The sequence below is a fragment of the Equus quagga genome, chromosome 19, assembly GCF_021613505.1.
Source record: "Equus quagga isolate Etosha38 chromosome 19, UCLA_HA_Equagga_1.0, whole genome shotgun sequence".
NCBI classification, from domain to species: Eukaryota; Metazoa; Chordata; class Mammalia; order Perissodactyla; family Equidae; genus Equus; species Equus quagga.
Genome location: NC_060285.1, coordinates 37138339 through 37163819, shown reverse-complemented (window position 1 = coordinate 37163819; position 25481 = coordinate 37138339). Strand labels below are relative to the sequence as shown.

General features: G+C 35.2%; 1 protein-coding gene across 1 annotated transcript in view; it reads right to left on the bottom strand.

The window, feature by feature from the left end:
• The window catches only part of PPFIA2 (PTPRF interacting protein alpha 2), a 444237-nt gene extending 420717 nt beyond the window's left edge, over positions 1–23520 (bottom strand). Inside the window, exon 1 of the mRNA XM_046646383.1 lies at positions 23272–23520. Coding sequence (XP_046502339.1) covers positions 23272–23520 — 249 coding nt within the window. The remainder of the gene's footprint in view (positions 1–23271) is intronic.
• Positions 23521–25481: the final 1961 nt, after the last annotated feature.

Below are 25481 nucleotides of genomic sequence, written 5' to 3'. Positions count from 1 at the left end.
CACAAATTAGAGGGTAAAATTAAGAGGCATTTCTCCTTCAAGACTGTAAAGGAGATAAATTATAAATGATATCTTCTGTTAATTTTATCTAAATTCTCAACTAAAATGTCTGAGATTGAAGCAGATTTTAGGGAATTTCAAACTATTATGACTTTGCTTATTTTAAGTAGTGGAGCTATCTGCAAATTTAAGAAAAATAAAATGGAAAATATCACTGATTCATATCAGAGTATTTCCTGTCCTCTTTTGACTTGGTTAAACTGTTTATCCCTAAATTTGAACAATCTTAAAAATAACATTAAAATATTTGTAAAATATCCTCTTTAAAAGAGCATATTTGACATTGTTAATAGTTATTGTTAATTGTTCTACTTATTCCAAGTTTCAAAATGACATTGTGTTATGCCCGGCTGATAACTTGAAAGCTCTGTAATTATAAGGAATGACAAACTGTTATTAAATTTCTTATATAATTAATTCATCTTTTTATCAGTTCATGTGAGATCAAGTGAACAAAATTTAGATAACAACTTAAAAGAACTTAGAGTGCAGATTGGTGGGCAGGCAACTGAGACAGATTTGCAAAAAAAGTTGCAAAGTGAATGACATCAGCATCATGGCAGAGAGAGCTCTCCCCATGGACTCTTCTCTCTAAGATACAATTAAAAGTATATTCATATACCAACAGAGGACATTCACACAACACAAAAGGTGTCTGAGAGACCCACACAGCCATACGCCTGAAGGTGGAGGTGCTGGACTCCCCAGAGGAAGTGGAAGTAGGTAAGGGGGATTTTTCTCTTCCTCCCAAACTGCAGTGACCCCGGGACTACACATAGCTCTGAGAGGAAAGGGGGGAGGAGCAGCCCTCAGCAGGAACACCATTGCTCTCCAAGTTTCCTCACAGCCTGTGGGAAAGCCCCATGAAGAGGTAACTAAGCTATCGTGAGAGTGTCTTCATCAAACTAGCACCACAGGAGACAAGATAGCTAGGGCCCAGCGAGAACACCCCCAGGATTGCGTGGGCAAAAGGAACAGCCCCTCCCCACTGCCCAGTGCACCAGCTCAGCAGTCAGCCAGAGCACTGCACAGACAGAAAAGTAGTTCAGCAGCTGAAGCTAGGGAGCTGAGGATTCAGCCAGGCTCAGAATATAAGCTCCTGACCCCCACCCAGTGGTGGCAGATGGAAGCTGCAAGCAGAGACTATCACTAGGTGGAGGCACAAATCCACATCTTAAAGCAGTATGGAAAAATATATTAAATCTCCAGACCAGAAGGAAAATGACAAGTCCCCAGAAATCAATTCTGAAGGCACAGAAATTTGTAATCTAAATGTTAGAGAATTCAAAATGGCTATCATAAAAAACCTCAACAAGTTACAAGAAAATACAGAGAGACAGCTCAATGAAATCAGGAACTTCTTCACAAAAGAGATTGAAACAATAAGAAGAACCAATCAGAACTGTTGGAGATGAAAAACACAATGGATGAGATAGGGAAAAATCTGGACTTCTTAAACAAGGGAGCTGACATTATGGAGGACCAAATTAGCAATTTAGAGGACAGACACAGAAATGCTTCAGAAGGAGAAGGAGTGAGAACTAAGACTAAACAGAAATAAAGAAATTCTCTGAGAAATATCTGACTAAATTAGGAAATGTAACATAAGGATTATAGGTATTCCAGAGGGAGAAAAGAAGGAAAAAGGAGAAGAAAGCTTGTTCAAAGAAATAATAGCTGAGAACTTCCAAAAACTGGGGAATGAGCCAGAAATACAAGTGAAAGAAGCCAATAAATCCCCTAACTATATCAATGTAAAGAGGCCTTCTCCAAGGCATATAGTAGTAAAGCCAGCAAAATTCAATGACAGAGAAAAAATATTAAGGACAGCAAGACAGAAGAAAATAACCTACAAAAGAACCCTTATCAGGCTTTCAGTGGATTTCTCAACAGAAACCTTACAGTCTAGGAGAGAGTGGAATGATATTTTCAAAATTCTGAAAGACAAAAACTTTCAGCCAAGAATAGTTTATCCAACAAAAATATCTTTCAGATATGATGTAGAAATGAAAACTTTCCCAGATAAACAAAAGCTAAGGGAGTTCATTGCCACAAGACCCCCCTACAAGAAATCCTCAAGCAGGCCATCATACCTAAAAAAAAAAAAATAGGAAAGGGGCTACAAAGCCCTGATCAAGGAGATAAATAGGTAGGCAAAATCAGAAAATTGCAGCTGTCTATTAGAACAAGTTAGTAAACAATTGTAATGTTAAAGATAAAGGGAAGGAAAACATCAAAATAAACATAATCTTGTCATTTTAACCACAAACTCAACACAAGATAGAACAAGATATGGCAATAATAGCTTAGAAGGGGAAGAGAAAATGGATGGAATTGGCTTAGTCTAACAAAATAAGAGGCTATCATAAAATGGACTATCTCATCTAAAAGATTTTTTTATACAAACCTAATGGTAATCACTAAGCAAATAATTACAACAGAGACGCAAATGACAAGTAAGGAGAAAACTAAGAAAACCATCAAAGAAAACTACCTAGCCTAACTGGTAGTCCAAAATACATGGAACAAAAAACAAAGGAAATGCAGAAGAACCAGAAAACGAGTAATAAGATGGCAGCATTAAGCTCTCATATATCAATAATCACTTTAAATGTAAATGAATTGAATTCTCCAATCAAAAGACACAGAGTAGTGGGATGGATTAAAAAACAAGACCCAACAATATGCTGCCTCCAGGAAACACATCTCAGCTTCAAAGACAAACATAGGCTCAGAGAAAAGAAATGGAAGATGATACTCCAAGCAAATGGCAAGCAAAAGAAAGCAGGTGTTGCCATACTTATATCAGACAAAGTAGACTTTAGGATAAAAGAACTTAATGATATAATAAGACATATACATTAAATTCTGTACATTGAAAAACAATAGAACAAAGTTTTTTCCCAAATTCCCTTAGAAAGTATACAAATTTTACCATATTAGAACACAAAAAAATCAATAATTGGAAAGTTTGCACTAGTAGAGAACACATTTTCTAATCACAATGCATTAAAGATAGAAATACTAATAACATTTAGAAACTAAACCAAAAATATTCCATCACCAAAAATCAAAACTATTTAATCAATTTAATTTCTAAAAATTGCACAGTATTTTAAACACTATATATCAGAACTATTGCAGAGATATCAAAAAGTTCTCAGAAAAAAAATAGCCTTAATACTCATATTAACAGAGAGGAAAAACTGAAAATAAGTGAATTAAACAATCAAATCATAAAGTTATAAAAAGAATAAGATAACCTACAGAAAATAGAATAAATTATTTTAAAATGATGGAAAAATAAATTTATGAATAAGGAAACAAAAATATTATAGAGCTGGTAAGCCAAATAAAATTCAGTGTTAGAAAAAGAAAAAAAAAGTAACAATTCGAGTATTCTAATCAAGATAAAAGGAGGAGGAGAAAGCATAGATACACAAAAGAAAAAATGGTAACAGGTAAATAATAGGTACTATCACAAAACTTCAGAGGATCCTGAATGCTTTCTAGCAATCATACTCTACACCTTAATTCGTTTTTCTTTCACTCTCTTAGAAAACTGTTTCACATCTTCTCCTATCTTCAAACGTCCAGCTTATCCCCCATATTCACTCTCAACTGATGCCCTTGCTCCCTACTGCACTGAGAAAATTGAAGCAACCAGCAGAGAACTGTCACAGGCTCCCTAATCAGGTCTGCTCACCTACCAGCACGTCTACTGACATACTGTAATATCTCATTTACTATCATAGAAAAAACTGTGTATTATCCTACTGAAGCCATTCCCACTACCTCCCTCTCAAGCTCCTCAAAGACATAACTCCGGGAAGTGATGGCCAAGTTACAAAGATACATCACAAATTTATGGAGATTATTGCCTTCAGCATGCATCAGCATAAAACATCACATGGTGAGATTCTATTGGGTTGGAAAAAAAATTCTTTCTCTTGATTCCGCTTTACCAATCAGCTACCACCCATTTGTATCTTCCTATTTACACCAAGATTCCTTGAAACATCTCTCTACACTTGAAATCTCTAATTCTGCTCAGTTCATTTTCTCTTAAACTTATTGAAACTTTCTTTTGCCCACCCTGCTTCACCACAAGTTTGCAGGAAAGTTACAACATGCTAGATTATGTACAGTGTTGGGAATGCTCAAAGTTGAATCACATACAGGCTTTGCTTCCAAGAAGTTTCTAATGTAAAATAGTCATTGTTTCCCTAGGATTATAAATAATTAAGATAAGTAATAGACACCATCAGCTGCAAAAAAAATTTTTTTAAAAAAGCACAGTGAAATTGTTAAGCACTCAAATGGTACTCTTTAATGATAGCAAAAGAGAATCAACATTTTTCGCTTAAACCACTATATCTCTGTGGCTCCTGCCAATCCGGTATTGCTAGTCTGATAGCAACTACCAGCATTTTCCTATGCTAACGTCAGTGGCACCACCGGCACAAAGCTCAGCTGAAATTCAGTCTTCGTCTCCAGAAATCCTGCTTTGGATGCTGTTCTGATGGCCCTGTGCTGGTTGCTCAAAAGACACTTTCTTCTCTTTCATCTCCTTTTCTTCTTTTTTTAACTGAACCTAGCAGTTAAAAGAAGGCTCTCTCTGATCTGTCTGGGAGGATCAAGACTGGAACTTTAACCTTCCAGTGTGTCTTTCCATTTTTCCACATGACAATGTGAAATACTTGAATCTGAAGGTTCAGTTCTTTTCCTGATTTTTCTCAGCTATGGATGTGGACCTCATTTACTCTTCAAAAATGAAGACCCTGAGGCACAGAGATGTTCATAGGTTGACATAACTTGAAATCCAAACCTCAAATTTTGCAGGCAGTGCCTTTCTTTGTGCATCAAGTTCTAGAGTCTAGAGACCTCAGTGTCTAGAAAACAGCTTTATTTTGCTAATATCTTATCTGAAAAAAATCTTTACCTTTCCTTTTAGAACATTTCACTTAATTTAACAATATATAAGTGTGAAGTAGTATTAAAAGTTGTATATCAGTATATGAATATGTCAGTGCAGAGTGGTGGTCAGTGTGAGAGTTCAGAAATTAGACTACTTTGGTTAAAATTGGAACTCTGCCATAAACTACCTTTGCAACTGGGGAAGGTGAGTCAATACTTCTCCATGTCTGTTTCCTCACCTGTAAAAGGGAAATGGGAATAGTACCTCCAGGCTATACTGTGGTGGTTCCAATCTAAGTTTATTATATGGTAAAGTCCTTAGAACTGTGTCTGCAACACAAGGTCTTAGACAGTAGCTATCATTTCTATTACTGATTCTACTCACTGCTCTGAAGAGTTAGTGGTATAAGGGTGCGTGAAGAGCAGCTCTGAAAAGTTTGAGGGAAGAAAGTATGATGGAAAGATGAAAGTCAATTATTAAAACCTATCTCATAGAATGATATTAGGAATATAAGTGAATATAAAATGGAATTTGACCATATGTAAAGTCAATAGAGACTGTCATATATGTAAGAATTCAGAAAATATATTCCCACTCAACTACCTTTTTTAGAGAATTTACTTAAGGATTACATTCCATCTGGCCAAAGGATGAAATCAAAATTAAAAATATAAAAGTGGACAAATGATGTATACAGGAATGATACAAACATTCAAACACATTAAACATGAGTGGCGTTTTAATAGTCACTGAGCACTTCACTGCAATCCTGAATGCAACTAGAGACAACATATCTTGGAGTAAAAATATTGCATAAAAATTTCTAACAATAAATATCAATTTATATTAACACAGATGTGGAAGTTCAGTATGGTGAAAGAGCAAGAAAGAGAAGTGTTCAATTCTTCCTCTTTATTGGTTGTGCAAAAAATGATGCAATTACTTTTCCTGATTTTGCTAAATAAAGAAATATAGATAGTGATTTTTTTCTCAAAGAAAAACAAGATCTACTAGTTTAATTACAAATCATTTATATTTCTACATTACTGCAGAAAGAAAAGCAAACAAACCCAGTTCAAAAGCCAAAGCAAAGAAAAGCAAAGGAAACGTCAAAGAAGAAAAAAAAAGGAAACAAAAATGAATGACATGAAAAATTGCTCATGATATGTTATTTGAGAAAAAGCAGCATTTAAAATTACGTACAGTTTGATTTTAATTTTGAGAAAAGCATCTCTCCCCTAGTGTAAGAGATGATAAAGATCCACTTAAGTTGAACTTTAAGTAATTGTAGGTGTAGGTATCTGAACATTCTCTGCAAAGCACAAAAAAAGCAACACAAGAAAACAACTTCCAAGAACAGACCAAATTTGAACAAGGTCAGTATGTGACTCAAATTGGAAAATCAGCAAAACGTGTCATAAGCTGTGTTGAAAATCAGCTCAGAGCATTAGAAGTAATTCTTAATTATCTCTGATCTTGTGTTTTTGACAAACCTGTTACTAAGGAAATTTCATAAATTAATATACAATCCCTTTGTGTTCTCTATACAGTAGGAATATATACATAATATTTGAGTTTTTGATGATGAAATACATAAATTTCTCGTTCTGAAGTGAGTCATAATTATTAAGAATCTTTTTTTTCTTTAGGAAAGTTCAGGTTAAATAAGTCCTCCAGAAATGTAACATAACTAGTAAGCATCAAGTGTTTAATATGGTTCTTCACTGTCTTTGACTCTAAAATCTTATGTGCTTTAAGAGAGTTCCCATTTTAAAGGTGCAGTGGTATAGGGTTTCAGTTATGCAGGATGAGTAAGTTCTAGAGACTTGCTGTGCAACACTGTGCCCATGGTTAACAAGACTGTATTGTGCACTTAGATTTTTTTAAGAGGTCAAATCTCGTGTTAAGTGTCCTTACCATGATAAATAAAATAATCAGAGAAACCTGTATTTAAATCCTGCTTCTGACACTTACCAGTAATGTGAGAGTAGAAAACATAGTTTTCTGAGATTTTATCTTACCATACATAAAATAGAATTAAAGTGGTTTCTTTCAGGAGCTTATGAGAATAAAATAAAATATTTGAAGGAGTCAACTAATGTAGTACTTGGAAATACAAGACATGATCAACAGATGCTGCTTCTCTTCCCCAGTCCCACTACTCTGTCCTAGGCAAAATCATGGTCTCCTGTGACCACTGTTTCTGATTTGAGGGTGCAGAGAGCACCCCAATGTGAGAAGACTGTGATGGAAGTGGGAGGTACTCTCCCTGTGCCTGTGGGGCTCAGTTTGAGTTTCTCTTTAACCCCAGGCAAAACTCTTCAAACATCTAATTGCGAGTCGCAGATAAAACCAGGCTCAGCAATGCATTAGTAGTTTTCGGAGATAACAGGCATCTAAGATAAAGTCTCTATATTTTCGGAGATTACACTGCATTTAGAGAATAAAGTACATGAAATGACATTGAGCAAGACAGCATCAGTAAGAAGTTTAGACTTGTATTTTAAATTATGAGGCAGAAAGTAGAAGAAAATGACTGGGGAGAGTCAGGCAGATTAGAGATCAGACCTTAGAAATACAGTAAGAAGCTTAATAATTTATTTCCAGATTAGTGTTTTCCAAATCTAATTATATAAATTATCTGAGTTGATTGTTGAAAATATGAAATCGAGGGGCCAGCCCAGTGGTACAGTGGTGAAGTTCATGTTCTGCGTTTCAGTGGCATGGGGTTCACAGTTTCAGATCCTGGGTTTGGACACTGCTCATCAAGCCACGCTGTGGATGCGTCCCATATACAAAATAGAGGAAGATTGGCATGGGTGTTACTTCAGGGACAATCTTCCTCAAGCAAAAAGAGGAGGATTGGCAGCAGATGGCCAATCTTCCTCACTAAAAAAAAAAGAAAGAAAAGAAATAGAAATGTCCAGAGAAGATGATATCATTGTCAATGAGCACTGTGAGTGATTCCTATTTTCAGTCAAGTTTGTGAAAACTGTTCTAGATGACTGGGAGCCATGGAAAGGTATTTTTTTTAACACCTTAATTGAGAAATAATTTAAATAACATGAAGTTCATGTGCTTTGAGTGTACAATGCATGATTTTAATAAATTTATAGAGTTGTGTAATCATCACCACAATACAATGTTAGAATATTTCCATTACCCCAAAAAGAACCCTAGTGCTCACCTGCAGCCACTTCATATTCCTGCCTCTGTTCCTAGGCAACCATTTATCCACTTTCTGTCTCTATAGCTTTGCCTTTTCAAGATATTTCCTATACATGGAATCATACAAGATGTGATCTTTTGTAACCGCCTTCTTTCACTTAGTGTGATGCTCTTTAGTTTCATTTATGCTGTAGTATCAGTAGTTTGCTATTGATATCGCTGAACAGCATTTCATTGCATGGATATACACTATTTTGTTTATCCATTTGCCAGTTGAAGGACATTTGTGCTGCTTCCATTTTTGACTATTATGAATAATGCTGCTATGAACATTTGTGAACAGGCTGTATGTGGACATATGCTTTCATTCTTCTTGGGTAGATTTCTAAGAGAGGGACTTATGTTGAATTTTTTAGGAAACCTCCAAAATGTTTCTGATGGTAGTTGTACAATTGTACATGCCAATTAGTTGTTTGTGGAAGTTCTAGGTTCTCTGCATACAACATCATTAACACTTGGTATTGGCTATCTTTTCGGTTATAAACATTCTTCTGGGTGTGAAATGTAATCTCATTGTGGTTTTAATTTGGAATTCCTTATGACTAAAGGTGTTGAGTGTATTTACATGTGCTTATTGACATCCAGTTACAATCATTGGTGAAATGTCTATTCAAATTGTTTGCCCATTTTTTCAATGTGCTAATCTCTCTCTTTTTTGCCAGCTTTATTGAGATATAATTTACATATAACATTCTGTAGATTTAAGGTGTACTACATTGTGATTTTATACACTTATACATTGTGAAATGATTACCACAGTTGGGTTAGTTAACACCTCCATCACCTCAAATAATTACCATTTCTCTCTTGTGCTGAGAACATTTTAGATCTTCTCTCTTAGCAGCTTTCAAGTATATAACATAGTATTATTGACTACAGTCACCATGCTCTACATTAGATCCCCAGAAATCTTTCATCGTATAACTTGAAATTTGTACCCTATGAGCAACATTTCTGCATTCTCTCCACTGCCCTAGCTCCTGGCAATCACCATTCTACAGTCTATTTCTATGATTTTGACTTTTTTAGATTCAAATATAAGTGACAGCATACAGTAGTTGTCTTTCTCTGTCTGACTTATTTCGTTTAGCATGATATCACTTAACCCTCAAGGTCCTTTGATGTTGTCACAAATTGCAGAATTTCTTTCTTTCTCATGAATGAATAATATTCCATTGTATATATACATACCACATCTTCTTTATCCATTCATCCATTGCCAGACACTTAGGTTGCTTCCATATCTTGGCTATTGTGTATAATGCTTCAATGAATACGGATGTGCAGATATATATTCGAGGTCCTGATTTGATTTCCTTTGGACAGATACCCAGAAAGGGATTGCTGGATCATATGGTAGTTCTACTTTTACTTTCCTGAGGAACTTCCATACTCTTCATCATAGTGGCTGTATCAATTTTGTTGGTGCTGCAACTTGTCCACTGAAAACCTAGACTTCCACAAAGCCTCTCTCAATTGTGGGTGATTGTCTAAGACAGTGTTCTCCTGGACCACAGCCAAGAGGCCTGGAGCCAGTTCATGGGTCACTGCAGGGTCCACAGCTGGGGTCAAGATCTGTATGTCTGTTACCCAACACCTGGGTGGGTAAGACTCCTTCCGGGTTCCTTACCATATGGTATTGGATCCCATATCCAACATAACCCATATCCACAGCTCCTACAAAGGCACTTTGCCCATGAATGGATGCCAAATTGTTGTAGTTGATGGGGGGATGAGACTGAGGGACTATTATTTGGCCATGCTGACATCACTTCCTGTTTACCAACACTTTAATGGAGTTGACTGCTTATTGAGTTGTGAGAATTCTTTATATATTCTGAATCCAAATCCTTTATCAGATAAAGGATTTGGAAATATTTCCTCCTAGTTGTTTGTCTTTTCCTTTTCTTAATGGTACCTTTTGAAGTATAAAACTTTTAAATTTTGATAAATTTTAATTTATCGAATTTTATGATTGTGTTTTTAGTGCCGTGTATCTTTGCCTAATCCAAGATCTCAAAGATTTTCTATTTTTTCTTCCAAAACGTGTACTGTTTTTCTCTTACTTTTAGGTCTCTGAGCCATTATGAGTTAATTTTGGTGTATGGTAAGGATCTCAATTAATCTTTTTGCATGTGAATATCTAATCACCCCATCCTTTGTTGAAAAGAATATTTTTTTCCCACATTGAACTGTCTTAGTATATTTGTTAAAAATCAATTGACCATAAATCTGAGGGGTTTTTTTTGTACTATCTATTGTTTTCCATTGTTCTGTCCTTATATTTATCCTTAAGCTACCTTGATGGCTACATTTTTAGAACAAGTTATGAAATCAGTAAATGTAAGTCCTCCAACTTTGTTAGTATTTTTCAAGATTGTTTGTTTAATCTGGGTCCTTTGCCTTTCCATATAAGTTTTAGAATCACCTTCTACTTCGTATGAAAAAGCCTGCTGACATTTTGATAGGATTTGTGCTCAATCTACAGATTAATTTGTGCATAGGTGTGCTCTTAATAATTCTGAGTCTTCCAAAACATGTAACATGGACTGTCTGTCCATCTTAGATCTTCCTTGATTTTTCTTATTAATATTTTGTAGTTTTCAGTATAAAAGCCTTGCATGTATTTTGTTAAATATATTCTTAGTTATTTTATTATTTTTGATGCTATTGTGGATTGAATTGTTTTCTTAATTTCATTTTTATTACTTTTTGATGCTATATAGAAACACAATCAATTTTTCTATATCATCTTATGTCCTGTGACCTTGCTGAATTAGTTTACTGGTTCTAGTAGTTTTGGGGTTTTTTTTGTTTTTCTTTTCATGGACATGGAAGCATTTTAAGAAAGGGAGTAGCATAGTCAGATTTGCATTTTAAATAGACAATTTTGCAGCTGTGAAGAGGGTTTATTTCAAGAAGGAAATGCTGGAGGAAACAAGATTATTTTTCAACACAGTTGGAATAGTTACTGACATCCAGAATCCTAGCAGGAATATATAATAAGACTAGGAATACATGAGAAAATGAATTAAGAAAGATAATTACTTATTTAATTTTTTTGTGAGGAAGAATGGCCCTGAGCTAACATCTGTTGTCAATCTCCCTCTTTTTGCTTGAGCAAGACTGGCCCTGAACTAACAACCGCACCACTCTTCTTCCACTTTGTATGTGGGACGCTGCCATAGAATGGCCTGATGAGTGGTATATAGGTCCTCATCTGAGATCTGAACCCACAAACCCTGGGCCACCAAGGTAGAGTGCACAAACTTAACCACTTAACCACGCCACCAGGCTGTCCCCAATAATTACTTATTTTGTTAACTGAAATGGGTATGTTTATTTTAAGGAAATTTCTTTAAGCTGTCTTTTTGATTCATTACATTTATTGTACTCATTGAAGGTCATGGACTTCTGCTTCCAGTAATGGCAGAGGGTAGAGCTTGGACCAGCTTGTTGATAAAGAAAACTATAAATGTTGGATATTTTTTTTTTTATTTTTGATTCACTTATCACCTGATAAAACAAGAAAGATAGTGAAGAATTGAGTTTGGGATCAGGGGAAAGTTAGGTGTCAGACGTTTAGGTCCGATTCTCCCCTTGTTTGAGAGGGTCTGGCTCAGCACATTGCCTGCTTCAGGGGGCTAGAGGGACAGTAATTGGAGTCAAGTCCTGACAAGATGGAGTGGCCTGACAAATCTTCCTCATTTGGAGTTGAGACTCTGAAAGAGTCTAGAAGTAATAACCCCTGGATGATGAATCTTCCCAGGAAGTATTTGAATACAGGTAATTGAGGATTGCTATTTTCTAAGCCACCTGGCAAAAACCAACAGATGTTCCCTCTGGAGGAAAATAACATAATCCTAGAATTAAGATGACTTCCGCTAACAATTTTACAAATAAAATGACTGCCACACAGTCAAAAGTAACCACGCACACGAGGTGACAAGAAAATAAGAATGAATGATAATACCAATAGAAAATCACAGAAACAGATCATAGGAGTTTCAGATATTGAAGTTATCTAAAAGACTTAGAATACCTATACTCACAGTGTTCAAGGTGATAAAAGACAAGGTCAATAATCCCTATGGACACAAAGCAGGAAAAATAAGAAGAAATATATTTTAAGCACATCTTAGTAAAACTTCTAAAAAATAATACTTTAAAGAAGCCACAAAAGAAAAACTAAAAAAGGACAACTTACCCTCAAAGGGGCAACAATTAAATTGATAACTGCCTTCTCAATAGCAACAATGAAGGTCAGAATAAAAGATAGGTTAAGAGTGCCAAAGGAAAATAAGAAGTAACCTAAACTTCTGTATCCAGTGAAAACAGCCTTCAGGAATAAAGGTGAAATAAAGACGTTTTCAGAAAGTCCAAAGCTAAGAAATTACTCATATGCACACCTACACTAAAGGAAATATTGAAGGCTGTTCTTCAGGAAAAAGAAAAATGATCTCAAATGGAAGATTAAAGACCTAGAAAGAATGAATAGTCACACAAATCGTAAACGTGTGAATAAATCTAAAGGAATATTGCCTGTAGAAAATTACAAAATAATATCTTTCACATCACACGCATGGGAATATAAGGCAGGAAAAGTACACGTTAACATTACACTTTGGTAGGCTGAGGATATACATTGCAATTTATATGTTAACTATTAAAAGAATAGCAAAAGAGTATAACCCTGCCAGAATAATAGAGAAGAAAATTGAATGATAAAAAAATATTCAATCAACTCAAAAGGAAGCACAAAAGCTTAATAAAAGGAGCACAAAAGAGACAGGGAAAATAGCCCTTAGTAAGACAGTAGATTAAGCGCAAATATACACGCAGTTACAGTAAATATAAAGAGACTAAATAATTAAAAGAGAAAGATTGTCAGGCTGCATAAAAATAAAATCCAGAAACTATTTGCTATTTGTGGATAATACATGCAGAGACACAGAGACGTTGGAAGTAAAAGGATAGTAAAAGGGGTACAGTGCAAAGACTAACAAAAAAGGAATCTGCTATAATACTACTAAAATCAGACAAAGTAGAATTTGAGAAAATGCCCGTCTAGGAAGGAAAATGGACAGTTCATGATGATAAAGATTCAATTGGCCATGAAGATAAAACAATGATATAGTTGAATACAACTAGTAACAGCCTCAAAACACATGCAAAAATTAGTAGAATTGCAAGGAGAAATAGAAAATCTATAATCGGGGCTGGCCCGGTGGTGCAGTGGTTAAGGTTGCACACTCCGCTTCAGCGGCCCCGGGGTTCACCGGTTCGGATCCTGGGTGCAGACATGGCACCACTTGGCAGGCCATGCTGTGGAAGGCGTCCCACATATAAAGTGGAGGAAGATGGGCACGGATGTGAGCTCAGGGCCAGTCTTCCTCAGCAAAAAGAGGAGGATTGGCAGCAGTTAGCTCAGGGCTTATCTTCCTCACAAAAAAAGAAGAAAAGAAAATCTATAATCATAGTGGGAAAGATTAAAACTTGTTGTTATACCAGCATAGAACTTTAGACTTGGAACTGTAAAATGAAGTTACATTTTTAGAAGAAAAATTAAATTTGCTTAATGATGTTACTAAAAATGTGATTTCAGAGGTCAAATCTTTCCTACTAAAAAGATTCTAATAGCTAAGTTTCTTCTAACTCAAGTAATGTCAACTGCCATGGATTATTTTTTACAGATTGAAAACAGCTTATAGGATGGTATTCTGATGGCACAGTAGATCAGGCAACTGGCTAATAGAATTTTTTAAATAACATTTTTATAAGTATTGTTAAATAATGTTTCAAATATACAAAATTAACAAAGATAAAATAATCTTGCTATTATTTGTAACTGATTTATTTACTTTATCTTAGAAATAGATCATTAGGCAAGACTTTTATCATGAAAAACTTTCAAATTAATAATCACCATATTTTTTTTAACTTGGTCAATTAATGATCTACTGTAAGCAACCGAAACATAAATGCATTTATAAACTCTCAAAAAATAGATAACAAATTTTGAGCCAAAATCTATATATTTTAATTGAAGCATATTACCCTAAAAGTGGGCATTAAAGGGGGAATCATAGGTAATCAGAATCCAGGAAAATTAGTTTGATATAAGATTGACAAATAATTTTGTTTGTCTTAGAACTTAAAAGTAGTCATGAGAAATGCTTTCACTGGCCCATGTCTCATAAAGGTTTCCAGAGAAGTTTAATACTTCTTTAAATCTAGATGAACATAGTAAGATGAAGGAGATGGCTCAGAGTAAAACAATGGAATCCTGGTGCCACTTATCAACTATGTGGTGTTAAACAAGTTACTTAACCTCTTTGTGCCTTGGTTTTATCATCTCTAAAAGGAGAATAATAATAATAATGACCTCATTGGAATGTTCTGAGGATTAATTGAGATGATACACCTAATCAGTTTAATAAAGGAGCTGGATTCAGAAATCAACATTATTATATCTCCTCTGATTCCCTCAGGTGAAGAAATGAACCCCAAATGAAATTTCAGGCAGAAATCTTAGTTTTTCTGCTCATGCTTAGAAAATAAACAATCTGCTCTTTTGTTTTGGATTTTAAAAGTCTGTTTCATAATTCTAGTTCAATATAGGACTGTGTTATGTACAAAGCCCTAAGCTCCTCTCCAACCTAAATCTTCCCCCTTTGCACTCACTTCAGGCTTGTCCCAAGCTTTAAAGTCTGCATTAGAGGATGGGGGCCTTGTGGTCTTTCTTTGCTGTGACACCCTCCACTCACAGCAACAGTTTTTTTGACCCCTCCAGAGTCGGGGCCTGGGAAGGCGAAATAGGGGAGAAGGATCACAGTATATGTGGCTGACCCGCTTGTCATCCATATTCAGGGCTTTCTGAATGGCAAAGATACCATCAATGACCCTTCCTCTCCTGGGGTGGGTTTATGGCTTTCTCAAAGAATCCCTCTGTCTGTTCCTCCTCACTTTTAATTGACTTGCTCTCAGTCTCTTCTCTGGAATCAATCCTCAAATTTGTCTCTCATTATTTACTCCCTGGGAACCTGGGGTTCTGACAATCTACTTATTCTGTGGGTTTACACAAAGATAACCCTAAGCAAGCTCCCCTTCTGAGGACCCCGTTTGCTGTTCAAAAAATCACCAACCTTTGTTTTGACATTGGAGGACTTGTAGCTTGCCGTCATGCAACTCTTTAATATTCCATAGAGGCAAGGGCATCTCCAGCCACAGCTTCAGCTTTTAGACTTCAGAATCTATATCCCTCAGTCTCTGAAGGCAACACATCAAACTCAACATTTTCCCTGAAGCCCCTCTCACTTGGCTAAGCTGAATGGGAATCACTCCTTCCCTCATACATGGAATAGTAGATTTATGCACAGCAAACCAATAGCTCTCCAAAACAATTCTGTCTGTCTTCTAGCTTTACCACCTCAACTTTTGTAGAGTCTTAAAATGGACTTTGCGCTAATGTTGGACTTAGTAGTTGGACTATATTTTAGCACCTCCTGCAAATAAGGTCTTGCACCTCACTGAGCCTCTCCTCAAACAGGAAGACAAAAAGACTCTCATCTTAGTATCTGGAAACTTAGAAAAACATTTCCTAGCATAGTGGGACTGTTCAGATATGTTAGCTATCACTATTATTCATCTTGTCTTTATTATTTAACATTTAAGGAATAACTAGATGAGGAGTTGCCCAAAGAAAAAAATTGGGAGGAAAAACTCAAAAAGATTTAAAAACCAAGACAGTGTGGTGTCATATAAGTTACGAAAGTAAGGTGTTTGTTTTGTTTTTTGAGAAGGGAGCAATCACAATGTCAAATTTTGCAGTGAATTTTAATAAAACAAAATTCATTTACTACTGTGTTCATCAGTTGGTTACTGGTGACACCATTCAGAGCAGGGAGTTAGAGGGAAAGCTAGACAGCAGTTGCTCAGAGAGAACAGAAGATGAAGAAACTGAGACAGTGAGAAGAGAGCCGTTGGGAAATAAACTGAAAAGAAAAGAAAAGAAAAGATTGATTGGTAGCTAAGCAGAGATACAGTGTTAAGGGACTCTTTTGTTGGTATTGTATTTGTCATCATCTTACTTTTAAGGAATAGATTTGAACATGGTACAAAAAAGCAAGTTGAAATAAGAGAGAGCAATGAATGGAAGACACTCAAGACAGAGAAAAAAACAATCAAAGGAGGAGAGGAGAAAGGGGAGTTCAAAGATTTAGAGGGAAGTATTAATCTTAAGCAGGAAAGGCAATGCTTAAGATTGGAGAACATAAGTAAATACAGACAAGTATGGATGTAAATAAGTGTATAGGGGTATGTGGGAAAAGAATAAGTATTGAAGGAAAACATACCTAGTAGCCTAGGAAAGGAATGGTTATGGAGAATTAAGGACATGGGAATTTCAAACTGAAATAATTAATAGCATTGCTTGGCACAGAGATGCTAAGGTACATGAAGAACGAAAGAGGACCCCTAGATTTATAAAATATGTATCCATTGGTGGCATATACAGGAGTAGCTCCTAAATCTACATGAGTGTGTTTTTAGGAGAATGGTGATAATAGAAACCTAATTATAAGGGTTAAAAAAGAAAAGAGATAGAAATAAAGAGATATAAACAATGAGAAATAAAGGCTGCAGGTGAATACCATTTCATTTCGCCAGGGGGAAAATCAACTAACTGGAAGAAAGAAAAGCACATTAAGAAAATGGAATAATCACAATAGGGGTAACAAAAGATGCAGCATCTTTCTCTTTGATAGGAGCAAGGGATGAAACGCTTAGCGTGGTGGCATCAGGTTTCACTGAAAAGGAAGGAGCTCAACCTAGATGTTATCTTCTGAGCACAAGAGGAATGTATGTTGTTTGACTTAATCAAGGGACATGTGAGACTGCCCATTAAATAAGTGGAGAATTTTGGAAAACCATTTAAGAGAGTGTAGTTAAGAGATATTTTTTTGAAAAAGATCAATCAAAGGACCTCCAAAATTTGATAAAGATTGCAGAGACTAAGGATTTTTAGTGCTTTCAATTTGTGCTAGTATTCATTATTACCCAGTAAAATTGTGCAGTTAAGGCTGGCTAAGGATAATGATGATAATATCTATGGTAATAATAACAGCATCAATAGCCGCATTTAACATGTATTGAGCATGTACTATCTGTGAGGCATTGAATTGATCGTTTGACGTGTTCCAGCTCATTTATTTCTCATAATAATTCTATGAGGCAGGTTCTATCATCATCTGAATTAACTACTTGGACCAAAGTTATTGAGCTAGTAAGTAGCAAGCCAAAAAGACACCCAGGTAGTCTGCTTCCAGAATAAAAGTGACTTCTGTCACTCTCTATAAGTTTCATTTAAATATTTTGCATTTTAAAATGTCAGAATGTAAACGTATTTCTCTCCTCCACAAGTAGCCTCTTTTAATTTAATTCCTCATCACAGTGCATACCAGCACATTCCAATTTATGAAAAATACCACCTGATATTTTATAATGTTCAGGGTTTCTGAAGCACATATACATACTTCCTTTTAGCCTCTCCTAGGAGAGAAATCACCTCCTCCGTTCGATTAGAGAGAGAGAGTTTCAGAGAAATCAAGTTACTTACCAGGGATCTCTCAGCTAATAAGTGGAAGAACTCCTACTCAAATTCAGATCTGACTCAAATCCAAAACCCTGGCCATTCAGTTCATTACCAGTCTATGCCCATTCTTTCTCCTCCGTATTCTTTACATTTTGACTGTCTTTCTTAGTTTCCAGGTTCACAATCATATCCCAAATTCCCACACCTCACGGAACTATTACATCGTCACAATAAGCCTTCCCTAACATAATAATGACTAACTGGCTCTTTTAGCATATATTTGTGGTAGATCAGTTGCATTGATGATACCTATGCTGCATCCTTCCTTGTAATTTTGTATCACTTTCCACTCTGCCTTGGGCTTGGCCAGGGGATATTACCAAAAAAAAAAAAAAAAAAAAAACACCCAAGCAGAAGCTTAAAAAGCACTTGCTTGTTTCTGCTTTGCTCTTATTCCTCTGCCATGACTATGAAAACCTGCCAGGGCTAACCCATTGCAGGATTAGACACATGCACACAGCTGAGTGGTCCCAGTTTGTCCAGCTAAGGCCATCCTAGATCTGATAATAGCCAGTTAACATACAGCTGACTGAGCCAAACTTCAGCTAACAGCTACATTAATGAGCTCAGCCAAGATCAACCAATAAAAGTCAAGATCAGCTGAATTCCATAAACTCATTATTTTGCATGACATCAAGGTTTTCTGTTTTGTTAGATAGATTTTAGCAACAGATAACTGATACACATGTATTATGTAATCTTTCCTAAATCAAAGGGCAGAATAATATTCCATCATTATGACCTTATTATGTTGCCAGTTCACTCAAAATTCTACCAATTATGTTGCATACAAACTTTTGTCCTTAGCTTTCACCACACATATTGACAGGCCACACTCCTCCACTGCCACTATACAAAACTTAACTCCTATCTTCCAATAGACAAATCTGTTATTGTCCTTATTTAATTCCTACTTCTTTTTCTTTTTTAAAAAAATAGAGATACTGCTAGCTCATCTGTCTCCTTTATGCAAATTAGAAACCCCAAGCCTAGCCTGGAAAGCGGAACATAGGCTGGATTTCAGTCCCCGACATGTCCTGGAGCAGGCTCCCACCTGCACAACTCTACTGCGCCTCACAGAACGCCCTTTCATCCTTTCCAACCTTTTCTTAAAATTATCTCTCTAAATCACTTTTTACATGAAACTTTCTGCAGTTAATCACATATCGATATTATAGCTCAAATACTTTCAGTACTCCTATAGTCTTCTGGTACAATATTAATTTGAGTCCATTTATATATTTTTTTCAAAGAACTCTAACTATTCCCTAAGTTCTCTGGGAACCAAACTATCTTCCTTTTTTTGTCTATCTCCTTTACAAACATATGTAACCATTTAATAATACACAGAAGACTCTCAATATTTGCCCTGTTTTCCAAAATGTTAAAAGGCTATTTATTTTATCAATATTCCTTGCAAATTGCTCTAATGCTCATTGATATACATATATAGAAATGAATTTATCTTTCAGCATTCTGGATAAAATAAATGCAAGAATTTCCATATTTAATGCTTTATAAATTAGTTTTTACTTGTATTATTTTCTTTAATCATCACAAACTACCCTGTGAGGGATTAGTGTTAACCAATTTTTGTAGCATGGAAATCTGAAGTCCTGACCAATGTATATGGTCATGGAAAATGTATAATAGAGACACAATACAAACCAGACCTCCCTATTTCAAGTTTTTTGTTCTTTCTATATCAAAATACATATAACTTTAGTTCTGTTTTTACTTTAAAAGCCCTTACTATGAACCTGGTACTCAGCTGGTCTAGAGGGTTGTGGATGATTAAGATTTGCTCCTGTTCTCAAGGAACTTATAGTCTATGTTGGGAAACAGGCACATAAATAGATAATTTAATGATAATATGATAAATGATAATGGTAAAGAACACAGAGGACATGTAACTTGGGAGTTCAGAGAAGGCTTCCCAGAAGAGATAAAGTCTTGGCTAGGATTAGAAGTGAGTCAGTCAAAGGTACTGAGGAAGATCATAAGGGCAGAGAGGAATACGCATGAAGGAAATAAGACTGGAATAGCATGAAGTCTTTCAGGACCCCCAGTATTATTCAAACATACAAAGTGTCACGTTTACAAAAGTAGACATCATAGGAGATAGAGCAAAGAAGTTGTTCAGGGCTAGGTGACAAACAACAGAAAAGAATAGAGAGATCTGATAATTATTTAAGAGAGAAAAACAGTATGGTCCAATGATGACTGAATTCAGAGATGAGGGAGAGAGCATCATCCATGAAGACTCTTGGGCGTCTGGGTGAGGAGTTAGAGCAGGTTTGGGTGGGAAGTGGGAGGCAGATGATGACTGAGTTTGGAGGATATTGAATCTGATATTCTGTGGAACATGAAACTGGATCTGTGTATTGGAAAGGAAGAAAATTAAGTGTATAGCTTAGAAACACCAGGCCTAGAGATGTGGAATTATCAGGACTCTTTAAACACAGTTACACACAATCACTTAATGAAAAATGCAGCACTATGACTACAGAGTACTGTACATGGTTAGGATTGTTAAAACCATCACTACCTCTGTTCATAAAGGAATGACAAGATAGAAAGTGGCTATAGCAAATCACCAACACCCTGAAAGAACTGTAAAGGCAATGACAACACAGTGTCATAAAGTTTGATTCTGCTTTTGAATTCTATACTGTGTTTGCTAAAACAAATTTCATTTTCATCTTATTGTAGTTTTCAATTTTGCGTGCTTTTTTTCTGCCTCAAAACTCACATTTATGGTTCTCATTTTCTTCTTCCAGCTAAATATCAAACGCGATGCTGCCAAACAATGCAGGTACATTGCTTACAAAGTATTCAAAATAATTCAAAGATACCAATTAAAGAAAAACATTCCTCTATTACATACAGAAAACTTATAGCCCTAAAGTTACAGATTAGGTTATTAAATACTTTCTTTAAAAAAATGACAGGACCATAAATATCTTTAAAGACCTGTGGATTGCTAGAGATACAAATATTTGTAATAGTAAAATACAAATAAATATTGGAAAAAATGTATCAAAGTATTTGTAAACGAGGTTGAAACCATATCCATCTAAATGTACAGGCTCATAGTCCCTAATCTATAATTATAAAACCCAAACTCAGAAAAGTGATATTTTATTTGTACTGTATGTTGCAAAATTGATTGGTCGCAAAACCAGATCTGTACTAACAAGAAACCATTTATAGTCTTTATTTTTTTCCAGGAAGTAGGAATATTGATAGAATTCTTTTCAGAAATATGGAAGTGTATAATTATAGAGTGTTGCCCAGAATCCAGCTAGAGGAGTGTTTGCATAGTACACATCGTATACATATAGAAAAATCGGGAAAATTCTGATCTCTAAAACACGACTGGCCCCAAGGAGTTTGAATAAGAGATTATGCACCAGTGTAATTAAAATTCAAACTTTAAAATTTTAGATAGCATTACAGTTAGATAGCAATATAAATAATTTTCAATACAACTGAATTTCTAGAATTAAAATGTTTTCATTCTTGTACCTTTAAGAAGAGATATATCTACACAATATAGTTACGTATAAAAACACTTTCAGTTTTCTCCTTTTTCCCCCAGTATCTGGTTCTAGTACCTTATTTTTACAACATTTTTATGAAATAGTCATCCATTTTTTTTTACATTTAGAGAAAAAAATTAAAAACCCAAATTATTCTTAGAATCAGTTTGATGGCATTAGGATCCCAAATTGATAGCATCAGGCTTGAATAAGATATAAAAAGATAACTGTAGGAAGGATGCATGTATAGTCTTACACTTAGGACCAAAGAGTCAACTTCTAGGAGGAGTGTAGGGAAAATAGGAACACACAGCATTTATGCAACTCAATTATAAACTTCAGTTGACTGCTGTCCCAATACATACTTAAAGGATGTTGAACTTGCCCCCACATATAATACAATTCTGGGCTTCTTAATGAAACACTCTGTCCAGAAAAAGAAATGATTGCCCCATTCTATGCTTGTCAAAGAAGATAATGAACAGTGTGGGTGGTTCCAGGACCACACTTTAACAAAAGCATTAACCAACTCAAATAATCCTAAGAAGAGTAGGTATGATGATCATCATCCTAGAAATCACTTTACGAAGAACAACCGCAAAGACTGAAATGTCTAACTTGAAAAATATATTCTTGGTGAAGACAAGATAGTTATCTTTTGAAATGAATCACATTCTGTGTGATTAAACACACTAGTGTACCAACAGATGAGAGTTACTGGAAACATTACATCTCAATACAAGACAAACGTACTGAAAATGAAAAGGACTGGGATAGGAGTTATCCACATAAGGTTATGGGATTACTAATGGGGATGTGACAGAAGGTTCTAGGTGATCCATCCCATTCTGATAGTCATAACTGTCTCAATATTACACTGCAACGTAATACTACAGCTGGGTTTAGAATTTTATCATCTTTGATTATATAATTTTCAATATTTATGAAAAGATATTTGCTATAAGACATAACTTCGTGGAGAGAGGTCAACTCTTCAACATTTACTAATCTGTCTTGTAAGTAGGGGGCCAATCAAACTTGCGTTTAAAAAAATATATATTTTATTGGGGGCTAATTATTAAAAATCTCATTGATATTCTATGCTTTTTCTTGTACCTAAAATAAACATAATTATGCTATTCTCAAATAAGAAAATTGACTCTCATTATTAGCTTTGTATATAAATAAGCTGGAAATCTTAAAACATTCTATTTGTTTCTATAAAATAAGATGCTTGACAAAAATACATTAAGAAGTAACTAACAATTTTGCTTATGAAGCTTAACTTCTGCCTTTTCTTCAATTTCTAAAATATTTTTTAACAAAAGAAACTGGTTGAAATGTTTTGTGAGAAGAGAGGGTAATATGTCAATAAGTCCAAGAAATTTTGAGCAGGTGTTAGACATTGTTAAAGAAAGACAAATAAAAAATCTTGGACAGTAGACTTCCAAACTACTATCACTTCCAAAGACAGACTACACAACTAAAAATGTAAAATACATATTTCCAAGTGTCATAATAATGTTTAAAAAGTAAGAAAGAGAAAACTAACCGTTCCCACATTCTGGTGATTAAAGCTGGTCAACAGGTGGTTTCTACCCCCACCAAAAAAAAAAGATAAACTTTTCAAGAGAAAGACTAAATAGGAACTTATGCTTCTACAATTTTGTTTGAGGCAAGGTTTTATGTAAACTAATTATCTATTCTTAAGTTTTTCTCATCATATGTGCATATATGACATGCATATCTTAGCATATATGCATGTCATATACCCTAAGGGGAAAAGCAATTATAAGAATGGGAATAAAGCAACACTTATTTAAGTCTTATCACATTTTCACTTGTAAGAGGAATGCTACCGGGGAGCATACCTGTGGCAGGGCTGAATTGAGCTGTCTCTGGAGCGAATCTCTGTCATAGATGACATCCTGCAGTCTTTGCTGGGCAAGGGAGAGGCTTTCTTGGGTCTCCCGAAGGGTGTCTAGAAGACGATCCCTTTCATCTAGCATATTCACCATCAGCTGCTCAAAATGGGAGTCTGAGTCTGAGCCACTGCTTTGGGACCCCCTTTGGCTCATTGGGGTGTCCTCATTAATCGTGGGCATCACTTCACACATCATTGCTTAAAGAAAGAGGAGAGAAGTCTTAGTAAAGAAATGATTCCCAGTAATGCCACTTGACCCTCAACTCATTAACCCCTTTGCAGCTCATTCGCCTAATTGTCTCTTTTATACCTACCCACTGCCCCAACTCCAACCAAGCTAAATATTTTGACCTCAGTGAAATATGATTCACTGACTTCCTCCAACCGACATGCTTTCTCTTTTCATGGCAATCCATCTATCTCCTACCTACAAAATACAGTTTGGTTTCACTTACTTCTCAAAGTGTTTTTTTTAATAATTTACCCCACTTAATTCAATTTATAATAACATGTTATTACACAATGATTAATCACCTTTCTTCCCCTGCAAGTTTACAAATCCCTTATAGCTAATACCTCCAGCTCACCCTTATTTGTTATTATATTGTTAACACAAGCACAGTGTCTGGCACTTAATGGGTAGGAAGTAAATGATTTTTGAATGACTTAAATGAGTGAATGAATTAATGTTCATCCTTTCATTTAGAAAATCCACAAATAATTGAGTATTCATTTTACATAATAATCAGCTTTTACTTTTTTATTTTATCAACAGATTATTTTTCCTACCAACTAGTTTAAAGCTTCTTGACTTTACAACTCCCATTTTATTACTTTAAATGCTCTTTTCCTGAATTCCTACAGTAATCTACAAAGAATAGATAAGTGATACTGACTGAATTAGACATAAGCTTTATGAAATAGACTGAGATGCATAAATTTGTTTAGGTTATTATACTACTAATTACACTTAATATTCCTTTGTTTCCTGTGAGCTGCATTGTCTGGTTTCCATCCACACGATACAAACTAACACTCTTTCAAATATTCCACAAAACAGATGCCATAAATTATATTAGCTAATGTAGTAACTTCACATCTCAGCTGCTAATCACAAGCTCCCAGTCATGGAATAAATGAACTGTTCAGAATACTTTTTTAAATCATTTATTAATTTGATTTAAAATAGACAACACACACATTAAGATGTAACATTGACCTATTGTGTGGCATTTTGAAAATTAGAAATTACCTCATTTTCTCTTTTATCCTCCATCTTATGTTTAAAAAAAAATCAAGCCCATCTCAATTTCAGTTGTTGTACTGAGGCCAGGAGCTATTAATTAGAGGGCTTGGTTTTGCAGAAGGCTGATGTGGAGAAAGCCTGGTTTGGCTGTTGATCCTGGAGCATTCTTTGGTTTTATAATGCAAGGTCAATTCATTTTTCTGCCTACATATTCCTGTCCTTGGGGAAAATATTTCTGGTGATATTTTCAAATAAAATGTCAAGAGTTAACAGCTCAATAGTTAATTACTTTTTATGTGATTCTTCACATAAATTGGGTTATTGAGGAGAGAAATTCAATTATCTGTGAATGATTTGGTCAGGGTCCACTGAAAACTAAGAGAAACTTTTAAAAAGATAAAGGAAAGTATTTTGTGACTGCTAGCTTATGTAAAAAAATTAAGGGGGTGGTGAATTTTAGGACAATTCAAGATGATGCTTTGAATTATTGCTCATCATTCAAACCACTGGGCTACCTGAAGGCAAGAACTTGACTAGATCAATGTCCTATTCACCCTAAAACAAATAGCAGAGTAGATATGCAGAGGGCGTATTTAAAAAGATGCACACGCACCCCACATGCACACACATTCACTCACACTCATGCATTTGCTACTAGAGTTAACCACTTAATGGGTGAAAATATAACATTTTTTTGCATTTTTCTCAATTTGAATTTCATTCCAACACTATCATAAAGATGGAAAAAAAGAGACTCTTCTCTAACTGCTACAAATTTTCTTTACACTAATTGAAAAGGAATTGGGAAATTAAAAAAATGTTCCAACACATTTGAGTATTTAAAACAATTAGTTTACATGCCATGCATGAAATCTACACACTGAACAGCTGTGTCATTCTGAGAAATCATT